This window comes from Nanorana parkeri, unplaced genomic scaffold, assembly GCF_000935625.1.
Source record: "Nanorana parkeri isolate BGI_ZX_2015 unplaced genomic scaffold, ASM93562v1 scaffold74, whole genome shotgun sequence".
In the NCBI taxonomy this organism is placed as follows: Eukaryota; Metazoa; Chordata; class Amphibia; order Anura; family Dicroglossidae; genus Nanorana; species Nanorana parkeri.
In genome coordinates, this window is record NW_017306342.1 from 1,119,531 (window position 1) to 1,132,403 (window position 12,873).

At 40.4% G+C, this 12,873-nt stretch overlaps 1 protein-coding gene across 1 annotated transcript in view; it reads right to left on the reverse strand.

The window, feature by feature from the left end:
- The window catches only part of SH3GL3 (SH3 domain containing GRB2 like 3, endophilin A3), a 113,593-nt gene that overhangs the window by 36,368 nt on the left and 64,352 nt on the right, over positions 1-12,873 (reverse strand). Inside the window, exons 2-3 of the mRNA XM_018576687.1 lie at positions 2,668-2,736; positions 279-351 (exon numbers count right to left, since the gene is read on the reverse strand). Of these exons, the coding sequence (XP_018432189.1) occupies positions 279-351; positions 2,668-2,736 (142 nt within the window). The remainder of the gene's footprint in view (positions 1-278; positions 352-2,667; positions 2,737-12,873) is intronic.

Here is a 12,873-nt window from a genome sequence, read left to right on the forward strand (position 1 = left end):
TTGCACCTGGGCCCTTTGTTCCTTAGCTCCGCCACTGCATTCGTTGTAAAGGGTCAGTCCATCTAGAAGTGATCCTGCCCACCATGGATGTCCCCACTATCTTTAGTTGCTCCCACTCCTATTACACTACTAGAATAAATTCAATTGGGTGAGTGGAACCCCTTCTTGATGGACACACTGGGTGAGGTGTTTTTGTGTAAACTGAGATTTTCATTTATAATTTGCTTCTTTGTTTTCATGTGAATGGAGATTCTGAAAGGTCTGCACATTGTCATTACCTGGATTTGGTTGCAGATATTCTGTGGATTTGCAAAGAAGCTCAGCAACCACCTTATTGGTGACATCAATTTTCTATAAAAAAAACACAATCTTTTATTATTGCAGAACCAGAGTTATTTTCATATTTATGTAGTGTGAATATTTGTCCTCACAGAGAAAAATAAAAGACATTTACAAGGACAGAAAATCCTGTTAGAACATTGGAAAATGTGAAACATTCATTGGCTATTTATTTAAAGGAAAATGTACAAACAAAATGTACACTTCTTCATAAAAGAACAAAAAAAATCATTATTTTAACATACATTATTATTTTTTTGCAATGGAGACAGTAAAGCATTGCAACTGTGATTAGTGGATCATGGGTGAAATGCCCTGGCTCCTACAGACTCTTCCTACCGTCCATGTCTAAAGCTTGGTATGGATATTCAGTAACATGGAGAAGAGTAAGAATGAATAGACTACAAGTGTGGTGACTGATAGGATTGTTAGTGTGTACACGAGCCATTACATGAATGAATACATGAACACAAGCCAGCCCCATGATTCAGGCAAGGAAAGGGGCAATGAAACATGGTCAGAAAGGTAAACGTAGCCTTTAAACCCGCTTATCAAAACCCAAGAGCAAAATGTTATTATACTGCAGTTAACCAGCCCTTGGATGTGCTGGCTGCATTAGTTTTCTTTTTCTATTTATTTTCCCCTAGTAATCCTGCCAGTAACTAGCTTCCTGTTCTAGGTTTAACTGTTCACTGCACTGTCTATGGAGGAGCAGCATTGTCACCCTAGGCTGCTCTTCTGATTTGGACTTCAAACTTCTCCCCCTCTCCATAGCATAGAGGGAAGTGTTCTGTAATCCACAGAAGAGAAATTACAAAACTGATAATCTTGTTTGTGATATCAGTTCAGTGTACAGGCAGTTCGAAGGATACTGGATCCCTGGCAGGTTCAGCGGGGTTTTTTCTGTAGTTGCAGAAAATGTATTAAGCCTAAAAAGGAAAATCAATGTAACAACTACATCTATGAACTGGTAAACTTTCATATATTTAATTTCTACTCTTGGGCTTAGATATCTTGGCTTTCCAAATCCTCCTGCTGTGGTAAATATCGAGTGTCCTCACAGCCATAGCTTCAACACTTACTGATAGAGCCTAAGCTTGCCCGCCCATTCCTACCTCCTGCACATTCCTATTGGCCATTGTGGCTGCCCATCATAGGTATAGCCCCTTAGAAATGTGTGAGGGGTGGGGCTTATCAGCAAGTTCTAACAATACCCAGAAGTATTGTGGCATTTAGCTGTGACAGGAAGGTTTGGGAGCCTGCTGCAGCTATGGCCGCCTGTCTGTACGGCAGAATTTATTTTTATTTAGATAATAGAATTTCGGTAATTTGTTTTACTTATTTATATAACATTGACATATCCTACTCAGTTCGCTCCTTCACAGAACACTAAACTACTCAAATCTAAGGAAGCTCACAATCTAATACTTTATCTCAGTCATACAATTATATACATATAACAGTAATAAAAATTACACAGTGCTCACATAGTACCCGCAGCCATCTAATATGGGGCTTTAGATGGCTGCAGGTACTATGTGAGCGCTGTAGAACTCCAGTGTACACTCAAGCACCAGACCAGTGTATTAAAAATGATCTTCTCAAATCATATACAGAGCGCGGCTATAAAACTCTGTGGTAAAAATAGCAAATATCCACAGTTCCTTGCATAAGGTTTTCCCTTTTAACCCCTTCATGACCAAAAAGTCCATAGATGACTTCCTGGCCAATCAGCAAGGAGCCAGCTGTTCGGCCAATCAGCATGGAGCTGGCTTTCCAGCCAATCAGAGGCGGGAGGCGGGTCATTACTCGTCACCCAACTTCCTGATTGCCCAGGAAGGCCGCTCCATGTCCCCCTACGGCTCTGCCAGTCAGAGGAAATTGTCCTCTGACCGGAAGTTCCGGTATTGGGGTAGGTATTGGAGCATTTGGGTGAGTACGAGTACTTGGCCAAATACTTGGTATCTGCACCGATACTAGTATCGGTGAGTCTCCACTTACAACTGTCATTTTGCTTTTTAATCTGTAAATAAAGTTGTACATAAAAGTTTGAAATCTTTATAAAAAAGAAAAGGAGATTGGAGTTCCAGGTAAGATCCCCGATATAGAGCAGTACACGGGGTGTTTCCTTAATCCACTTAGATTTAAAGAACGTTTAAACCAATGCAATAGACATCCCAGCACCCAGCTCTCATCTGCTGAAGACTTTTTCTATCGTTATACAGTGAGACAGTTGAAAAAACTTTGCCAAAATAGTTTGCAATGTCCAACAATTTATATATAAGTACTTTAAATTACTTATAAGCAAATTAAATCATTTCATCTTACCCTTTCCATCTCTTGAAAATCATTGTCAAGTTTTGTTCCTTCCGCTCCGCTGATTTTTTCACTTAAAAGCTGCAAGAAGAAACAAAATCTTATAATGAGTGCACATAAGTCTCAGGTTCTTCCAGTTTATTTAACAAAAGTGTGCACTGCTTTATGAAACATCACAGCACAATTTTTATATATCTTTGGTTATTACTGCGGCTTTCAGGTAGAACTTTATTACAGAAACTTACCTTGCTAAAAAATACTTCATACAAGAAAAACAAAGTGGCTAGGTTGGAATATTTCAAACATACAGGCATACAGTATACAGTATACACCAGGCAAATATGGGAGACATTCAATGTACACCAGACAAATACTGAAAACCCCCTTCACTTCAGTTACTTACTTTTTTTTATTCAAAATCAATACACGTATTTTTATCTTAAATCCAGTTTATATACTTACCTAATTTATATGACCTCAAAATACCCTGCATATCTATAATCAGTATAAGAGTGGAAATGCCAGTAAGACATAAACCATGCTCCCATCCTAACATATTTATTCCCACTACGTTGTATGGGAGGAAAAACATCACCGACACAAATGCCTGCGAACACAAGCTCTAAAACTATTATCTATGTAAAACACGGAATACAAAATGCCATTATATACGAACAATTATATTCTATTAATGACCCACGGAACCTCTTCAAACAGAAAGTAAAGGCTCGGCCCACTGTATGATACTTCACCTGCTGAACTCCCTGCCTTTGGGTGTCTATCTGGTTATAAAATTGACAAAGATAACTGTGACCCTTTACCTTTATACTTGTAATGACAGCCTAAATTCTCAGACACAAGTCTATCACTATAAAATGTATGGAGAGTTTATCTCAAATACACACTCAAGCTCTAACTATAACTTACAGTACTAAGAAGATTACAGGAATACCTATTCCAGTTCCAAGGACCTTCCAATCTGACCTTTTAAAACTTCTATGGAACTACAAAAGCCCTTGTACACCTATGCCATTACTATCATCCAACAGAACAATGAAGAATCTATGGTCTTCCAGTTTATTATTTTATCATTATTCAACACAGCTCTGACTAATTCCACACAAGTAGTGCTGTCCCTATCCTTTTTGCTGCCTGGGGCTGCCAGGGAGGAGGCGGTGGTTAAGTGGTACCGCCCCTTCCCGACCGGATCAGCGTCCTGCCTAGCTCCTGGCAACCATTGATGTCAAGAGCTGGGCGGGATGCCGGCCAGAGCATCCCAGGTTGTTAAGAACTGAGTGGGGAGATGTGTATGGCCCTTACACTTCTCTCCACCTAGCTCTTAGCAACCTGGGATGCTCTGGCCAGAAAGGGGGCAGCAGGAACACTGCAAACATTGTGCATCAAAGCGGCCATGCCACTCTGCCTGCTGTTCCTCCCCCAAACAGTCTGTCTGTGCGGCTGTTAAGGAGATGTTAGATTATATATACTTTATGTAATTTCACTACCATAAATCAGTCTGACACTTGTTTACAGGACAAGAAGTTGGGCAAATCTCCAACGGGGGGACATAGCAATAAAATGCTCACAGTGTTCTTAAGTTTTCCTACCTCTTCAATGAAATGTTTTATTCCGGCTTGTGTCCCTATTGGGTGGGATCTTCCACACACTTTCTATTTTGTCTGACAGTGGTAAAATACACAGCGATTGAGAGACATAGTCAAAAGTCAACAGAGGTTTCAACTCCTTACACATTCCAGCCAGAAAATACGAAACACATATTGGCTGGAGTTGGTGAGCTTTGGTATGAGAGACACCAGAGGTTGGGTCCCCTTCATGTGGCCTGTTGATAGGGGGCAATTTTTGCTTCTATAGAAATAAACTTGCATATATATGATAAATACTAGAAAAAAGTTGAAAGTCAAAACACAGTTATTTCCTTGAGCTAAAGGCCCATTATAGTTATACATTGCAATGAATTGTGTGTACACAAAAACTAATGCTGTCCAGTGACAATGTCACCAAGGTCAACATAAAAATAAACACGCACAGCACACGCTTGTGAAAATACATCCACTTCTATACTGCGAATAGATCAGACTGCATAGGTATGAGGATCAGAGTAGCCTGTCTATTATTCGTTGGGGTCACAATCAAGTATTACTAAAGCTGTAAATGATGAGATGTTCCAACGCTGAGGTAATACGGCGGTGACTCACATTACAAGTCAGAGTACTCTGCACTTGCAGAGCATATTGTTCTGTAAAGGAGGCGTAAATTCAATTATGTTATTTGGGTGGAATAGAGTAATAATGATGCTGAGTAGTAAGATACAGAAAGACTATTTATACTGGGCTCATTGTGATGTATGAGAAAAGATGTTAAAGGTTTTGGTGTATTGTGAATTGATGATACAGTATCACAGCATGTACCCTGTACTGACTCTCCAACCCTTTTCATTGTGCTGCGTGGGTTTCCTTTAGGTACTCCGGTTTCCTCCCACACTCCAAAAACATGCTGGAAAGTGAATTGGCTCCTGTCTAAATCAGCCCTGAATGTATATGTATACATGTGAGATAGGGACCTTACGTTGTAAGCTCCTTGAGGGCAGGGACTGATGTGAATGTGCAGTATGTAAAGCGCTGCATATATAATAAATATGACCATTATAAGAATATTAGGCTGTGAAAGGCGTGTGTGAATTGGATATAAACCAATTGTTTGAAGACTGATGTGTTTGATGTCAGACTGGAGTAAATACAATATTCATCAAATGAGGATATATATATATATATATATATTTACGGTGCTATTCAACTGATCTGTACGATGTGTGTTGGTCTCGCAAGGCTGTTTCTAATTGTCAGTTGTAATGTGCATGTGCTGCATGATTTTTCTTACTAGTGTGTGGAATAATCAGTTAATTATGAGGTCAAATGATCAAGCTGAAAAAAACAAGGCGGTGTGTGCCAGCATTCCAAGGAGTGATTAAATAATCCTAATTAAAATTAGAGTCAAGCTGGTAACAGTATGTAATTATACTGGACTATAGACCGATAACATGAGCCTTCAAAAATACTCGAAAACCATCATCACTGCATGAACAAACAATTAACCCATCTAATCCCCCCCGTCCCAACATCACAACATATATGTACTCCTATATAGAAGGGTGTTTCGATTTATCATGCTCCCCTCCGCTAAATAATAGCAATAGATCCAACAGAGGGGGGAAAAAAAACTGCTAAGGATTTGTTGACCAGTTGTCTAGAAACTATCTTACATTTTCTAATTTAACGTGAGGAATAACCACTACTTGAGGTGGAACCATGGACAAAACCAAAAATGACATAAATATGCATTGTGTTACTAGCTTAAACAGCCATTTTTGTTTTCAGCACCCTCTGTAATAGTATTATTACCAGTGCATCCCGCCAGGAGACCTGTTATTTTTCCACTGCGTCATATATGTTATTCTTGACTTTGCTTACTGATAAAATGTTTTGTTCTTACTCACAATCTATAGAACTTGTCAAAAGGGTGGAGGCACGTAGAGAGGCACGTAGAGATATGTATATATGGGCACAGGATTTTGGACTATGGTTTTATACCTTATGTGCAACACTAAATGAAAACAATCATATGTAAAAACAGGTATATGGAAGTTGAACCATAACAACATTTCGGATAAGAACACCATTGTCAACCCTGTCCTTTTGCCAAAAACCTGGAATTCCTCCTACTGTGGCCCCCGAGGTCCCCGTGTCAGATCTGGACGGAGTGCTAAGATTGGAGGATTCGGTTCTCCATCTAAACTCCGGACAGGGAGCTCCACCCGTATCCAGCTATTTCCAGTTGGTGGTGAGTGCCGGGTGTGCAACGGTGACGGTGGTGGTGTGCTTTCCCTCTGTTTGAATTGGTTGCTAAAAACACGTCTCTCTATACACTCTATGCGATTTAATTGATATATGCAATATATTGTCGATATGTACTGATTGAACATACTGTTTTCTAATAGATCAGTTTAGAAATCCCCTGATGAAGCAAAGCTGCGAAACGTGTAGGGATTGAACACACTGATCTAAAAACGAATATTCATTTGATCCACAACTGTTATGTACAGCTTGATTCATGGGTATACACTCCTGATACAATGAATCTATTTTAAGGTTTTTTTTCAATTTACTGTTGTCTGTTTTTTGTATATATATTTATGGTACATGAATAATAAAATCAATTTTATACAAAAAGATTTGAAGCTGTGGTGTAATACCGCTCAGAAACCCCTATCTTTTCTTCTTTGTTTGTTACTGATACAATTAAAAGAGACCCTGTCAGTGGTCCTAGTGAGGGCAAAGTGACAGGAACTGTATAAAGCCCAAACAACGACCACCCTATATTCAGCTGTCCATTGCTCCCCACCCCACCATCTTCTGTCGCTACCACTGCAAAATACCCAGCGATTGCAGGCAAGGGGGAACATGTTACCTCCTGCCATGATGCACTGTCACATGACAGAGCGAGTGACAGCACTGCTTCCTCCAAGCTTCACTGTAAGCTTTTCCATCCTTTGTATTAATTTAGTTACCCACATCTAAACTCTCTCCAAAACTCCTTTGTCCTCAATGTACCATGACATTGTTCTTAGAAGCTCTGATAAATGAGGTCTACGATAGCTACAATCAATATGATGACACTGATCTAGGTATGTGTCATACCAGCCACCATTTCCAAGTGCAGTGACCTCGGGTTCCTCCTAAACACAAACAGGATCTACTATATGTCATTATCTAGCTTAGTGACACCTGGATCTGGGTATTTTGTACTTTGTATCTAGATGTTATTTAGAAATATATATGGCACACCGCAAAGCAACCTTTGTCCATTGATGAATAAAGTTCAGATCTATTTAGCATATCTGCCACACTGTCAGCCACAGCGCCTGGCAGGGGCACGTCACACAAATATTCGGCATTTTATTCGAAGCTTTGCTGCTGACAACATTCTATTCAACAAAAGATCTCAGTCTCCCAGACTACAAGCACAATACAATAAACACTTTGTTCCCATCCTTGTAATCTTCATACACTGCTCGCCTAATGACTGCATATATTCAGTTTATGAGAAGACAGTTGTTGCTATATCTTTTTATTTGTACACTAATGAAGAATAATAATATGTCAGTGACTTACTTTCAGTAAATGCAGCGAGAATGCTTAAATACCAAGGGAGATATTTATAAAGTAGTCAATCTGATTTACTACCTTTGTTATAGCAATACAATTAAGTTTAAAAAAAACAAACAAAGGAAGAAGTTTAATAAAATTAATTATAAAAGCACATTAACATATACTGTGAGTACTCGGTACCAAAATACCGGTATCAGTGCATCCCTAATATACTGTATATATTAGTACATACGAATCAAAAATGTGCACCAGGTGCGCAGACATACCAAAATGGTGGTTGAACTGCACATATTAGGTTTCACCATGTACATCGGAGTGGGAGCAGTAATTCTAGGTCCCTCATTCACTGTTAAGGTGCCCATGCACCTGCCGATTATCGTACACTGCCCACTCAGCACTGCAATCATCGGAAGCCCTCCCCTCAGCGGGGAGGGCTTGCGATGATCGCAAGTACGATCTGCCATTACAAGATGGGCAGATCATACGAAATTGTAATCAACTTACAACCATCGCACAACGAAAGTCATGCAATGGTTGTAAGGTGTATGGCCAGCTTTAACCATAAAATGATGAGCTGTAAAGGGTTTTAAAGCATCGTCTATGGGCAGTTTTGATTGCTGTAGTTTTTTGGCCTTTCACAAATGCACACATTATAGATGCTTGGAATCTATTTAATCAGCCCAACCTCATCTTTTTTATTTTTTTAGGAACGTGGCATTATATTGTGCTTGTGTGCACTAAAATTAATCATATAGCTGGATAAAAATTAGCAAAATTATTGTGTGAAAAAATTGCAACTGCCATGTACTGTACAGAGCTTATGCTTTCCAAAAATATATAATTTACATATGCATATGTCACATCAACTTAAACCCCACTTTGTCCTTTAAAAAACAATATATAATATGTGTAGGTGCAATGCATGCGGAAGATGGAAATTATGGTTAAACAAACACATAGCAAAAATGGCAACATTGCTCCTGTCCCCAGAAGTGAAAACATTTTCTGAAGCTATGTCACTAAGGGGTTAATAGGCCAAAAGGCAATGAAAGAAGTTCATTGAGTGGATTTACGTGCACATTTATGGGTATATTTATAAAGCAGTAAATGTGACATTCAGCAAACATTCACTGCAGGTGTATATTCCTGGTGTCTTCCTGGTGCATGTGTTTTAACTCTTTTGCAATTTTTTGCACACATGTAACAATGCACATTTTAAGCCTGGTGATTATTTCAAACCCCCAAAACATTCTTATTTTTTTTAACAAAAAAATGCATTTATTTTGGGAGTTATAGGTCACAAAATACAAGGAGTGAAATACAATTTTAGTGTGTAACAGTTTTAGAATGTGGTATGTTTGTCTCCTATCTTTAATAGCCTCCTCTGCACTATATTTTCTTATCATTTATTTTTTTATTAAACTTGTTGTTTTTTTTAAAACTTTTTTATTTTTTTAATCTTTGTTAAAGATTTAAAAAACTTTTTTAGTTTAAAATTTAAAGTTTAGTAAGGCACTAAGGTTATTTTTTTATTTACATGGACTTTTATACTCAGCGGGTTATCCACTAAAGAGCCATGGGGTTAAGCCGAAGCTTCGGCTAATCCTTTGGTAGGAATTTTAAGGTGGAACTCCACCCCCACAAAATGGGGGGAAAAAAGTGGAAGGAAGGGCAAGAAAAGCACATTTTCCCTGTGCTGATGGGCCTCTTCCCCACAAGCCCTGACTCATGGTTGTCGGGGTCTGCAGACAGGGGGGCTTATTTGCATTGGTGTACCCCTTTAATTAAGGGGCACCCAGACGTGGCTCCTCCTTGTGAATGAGTAAAAGAGTACTTGTACCCCTACTCATTCACTAAAGTGTTCAAGTTAAAAAAAAGGTGTTGACAAGTCCTTCAATAAAAGAAAAGCACAAAAATGGATTCACCGAGGTATTTCAGGGGTCAATCATGGCGTCCAGCATTGTCCACAGAGACGGCGAATCAAAATCTTACAAAAACTCGACGTTCGCCGACCCGTCCGCACCCGACGAACTGCCGCCGCAGAATGTACAATTTCACAAATCGGCTGAGGTGAACGCGTTCTGCACTTCGGTTCAGCCGAACATGCTGAGCATGTTTGGCTGAACCGAAGGGAGCCGAAGCCAGCCGATGTTTTTCAGCCGTACAGGGCTGAAGTGAATAGCCGAACGGCGTCAGGCTGGGCACACACCTTACAACCATCGCAAGACTTCTGTCTTGCGATGGTTGTAAGGTACTTAAAAAAAAACGTACGATCTGCCTATGTTGCATAGGCAGATCGTACTTGCGATGATCGCAAGCCACGCCCCCTGAGGGGCAGGCTTCCGATGACTGCAATGCCGAACGGGCAGTGTGCTCTTGCGCACACCGGCCCGTACGGCTGTTATCGCACGGACATGCCACAAACCCGCCGAACATCGTACGATGCTCGGCGGGTTTTCGAACATGTCCGTAAGTTTAAAGTCGTGCGACCTTACAGTAGTAGAGGTCGCACGGCTTCCACACACCTTACGATCATCGTACGATCGCGGGATTTCCCGCGATTATCGTACGATAATCGTAAGGTGTGTGGGGACCCTCAGGCTCACTTCACTTCGGCTCGGTTATTCACTCGACTGCCTTTGGCCAGGAAGGGGTTAAAGCACAATCCTGGGAAACCCTTGCAGTGGGGCCACCTCTGCACTGCAAGAGTTAGATTTTCCTTTTGGTCTAGTGACTCAAATAAAAAAATATATATACTCACCCAATTCCCTTCCCACCTGGCTGCTAGGCTGGTCCCTGCAGACTCTACCACAGCTGGGACAAAGGGGGAGAGAGCAGAGCGGTCACCACCGCAGGATCAAGTGAGCATATATCTTTTATTTTAAACTGTAAAATGTGCACTTAACCCTTGCAGTGCAAGGAAGCCCCACTACAAGGGTTCATTTGTAATTTTCCCGGAGTTCTTTTTTAAATACACATATAAATATTTATTCGATAAGTGCAAAAAATAACCCTACGATCCTGCCAGAAATCCAGTAAGCTTACAAGTTCCTGTGCACTCTGCAGTCATGTCTCAAGGGGCTCTTAGCCATTTTTTTGGGGAACTACAGGACCCCTCTATCCTATGTTATAAAGATGAGGAGAGAGGAAGTTGTTTTTTTGTCTAATAGACATACTGTACCATGGTGACAATTATTGATACAAAAATAAACCTAAGACATATCAGACAGAAGGGGGTATTGTTTCATTTATTGTTTCCCTGTGATTATATGTCCCGACTCATACCACTATGATAAGATTTACAATAATTTTAAAGCAGAACTCCAGGCAGATATAAAAAAATATATATTAGTCCCTAGACAAAAATGAGCAGATAACTATCCCCGCACTGCAAGGGTTAATAAGATTTTCCCCATAGTTGTTCTTCAGTACACTAAGACACCATTTTTTTATGAAAGCAGCGGAAGTGCCTGAGTTTGACTTGGTATTAGACTCTTGCAGCCAACTGTGCACTTCAGAGAGGGAGGGGAAGCGCCACAAAGAGCCACTCTTGTGTTCTGCAATGTATGCTGATAGGAGGATAGAGCAGAGTGACACAGAAGTGAGTTTTCAAAATGAGTGTATTTCGCTGTTCTGCTTGAAACATTGAAAATCTGTTGAGTATGCAGGCTAGGAACTCAATCAAAAAGCTTTCACCTCTGCACCCCCGACAGATATGAAAAATTGTAAGGAGATTTAACCCTTCAGCATCTACCAAAACTGAACTATGTTTGGGCAAACCAACTCTTTAAAATAATGACTTAAAGAACTCTGGGGGAAATCTTTTTTAACCCTTGCAGTGGGGCTACCCCCGCACTAAAGGGGTTAACTGCTCATTATTGTCTAGGTTCTAAAGAGCAGTTGCTGGGGTAGCCTCACTGCAAAGGTTAATACAATGTACATTCCCCCCGGATTTCTTCTTTAAGAAATGCCCTGTTGGAAACTCAGCTTTCTTGGAGATGGAGAATTTGAGACTTCAGAGAGTTCCAACAAATGTGAAACTACACCCTGATGTTTGCTTTCACAAGGCCAAATCTTCTATTATTGCAGCTGGCAAGCACATTGAAACTGTTACAGTAAATGGAATTCCCCAGATCCTGAAGAGGATCAGCAGTTCACTCCCCACTATCTCAGCTGAAAAAGACCGCTTTAAAGAGAAATCCCTCCTTTTATAGAAAAAAATAATAAACGCACACGTCTTCATAAAAGAAAAAAAAAAGTGCATTTAGCATTTTGGTCATTGGAGCCAGTAAAGCATTGCAACTGTGATTTGGCCTTTCATGGTCAGAAAGGTAAACTTGGCCTTCAAACAGAATTTGTAGTTGGATTCTGTTGGAGAGAAGCCCACATACTGCAGCCCGGTATGCCCCTACAGCAGTTCCCTGTACTAGAAGATCTATTATAATCTCCACTCTGGCATCCCCTGTCTGTTAAATCATGGCAGCTGAATGTTGAAGAGTCTGAAGTAGGGTCCAGCACTTCAACAGAGGGAAGATATGAGACATGGGCCACCAGAGAGATTTGGGGAATATTTTGGGGTAATAACAGCGTAGTTGCACCTCTATGGAAAATGAATTTGGATTTCTATATCAGGTCTTTAAAGCCCAACTCTAGCTTTGAATGAGGGGTGGATGTCCTCGAACCTCATCCAAATATGTATTGCTGCCTGAATCTCCATTTGGGAGAATGCTCCTCATTAACTGTCTCCTTGATGGGTACAGGACAAAACTGGAAGTCATGATTAAGCTCCCCACTTACTGTTTATTGGAAAGGATTCAAAGAGGAGAAGAAGTGAGGCACACCCCCCGCCCCCAAAAGGAACATAGGAAGCAATAAAAACATAATTGTATGTAGGAAAGTGAGGGAGGTTTAAAATGATTCTGATGTAAAAGTGGGGGGGGGGGACTCTGATGTATAGAGGGGCTTCTAATGTTAAAGGGGGATCTGATGTCAGGGGGGCTTCTAAGGTAAAGGGGGGGGTCTGAAGGGGGGG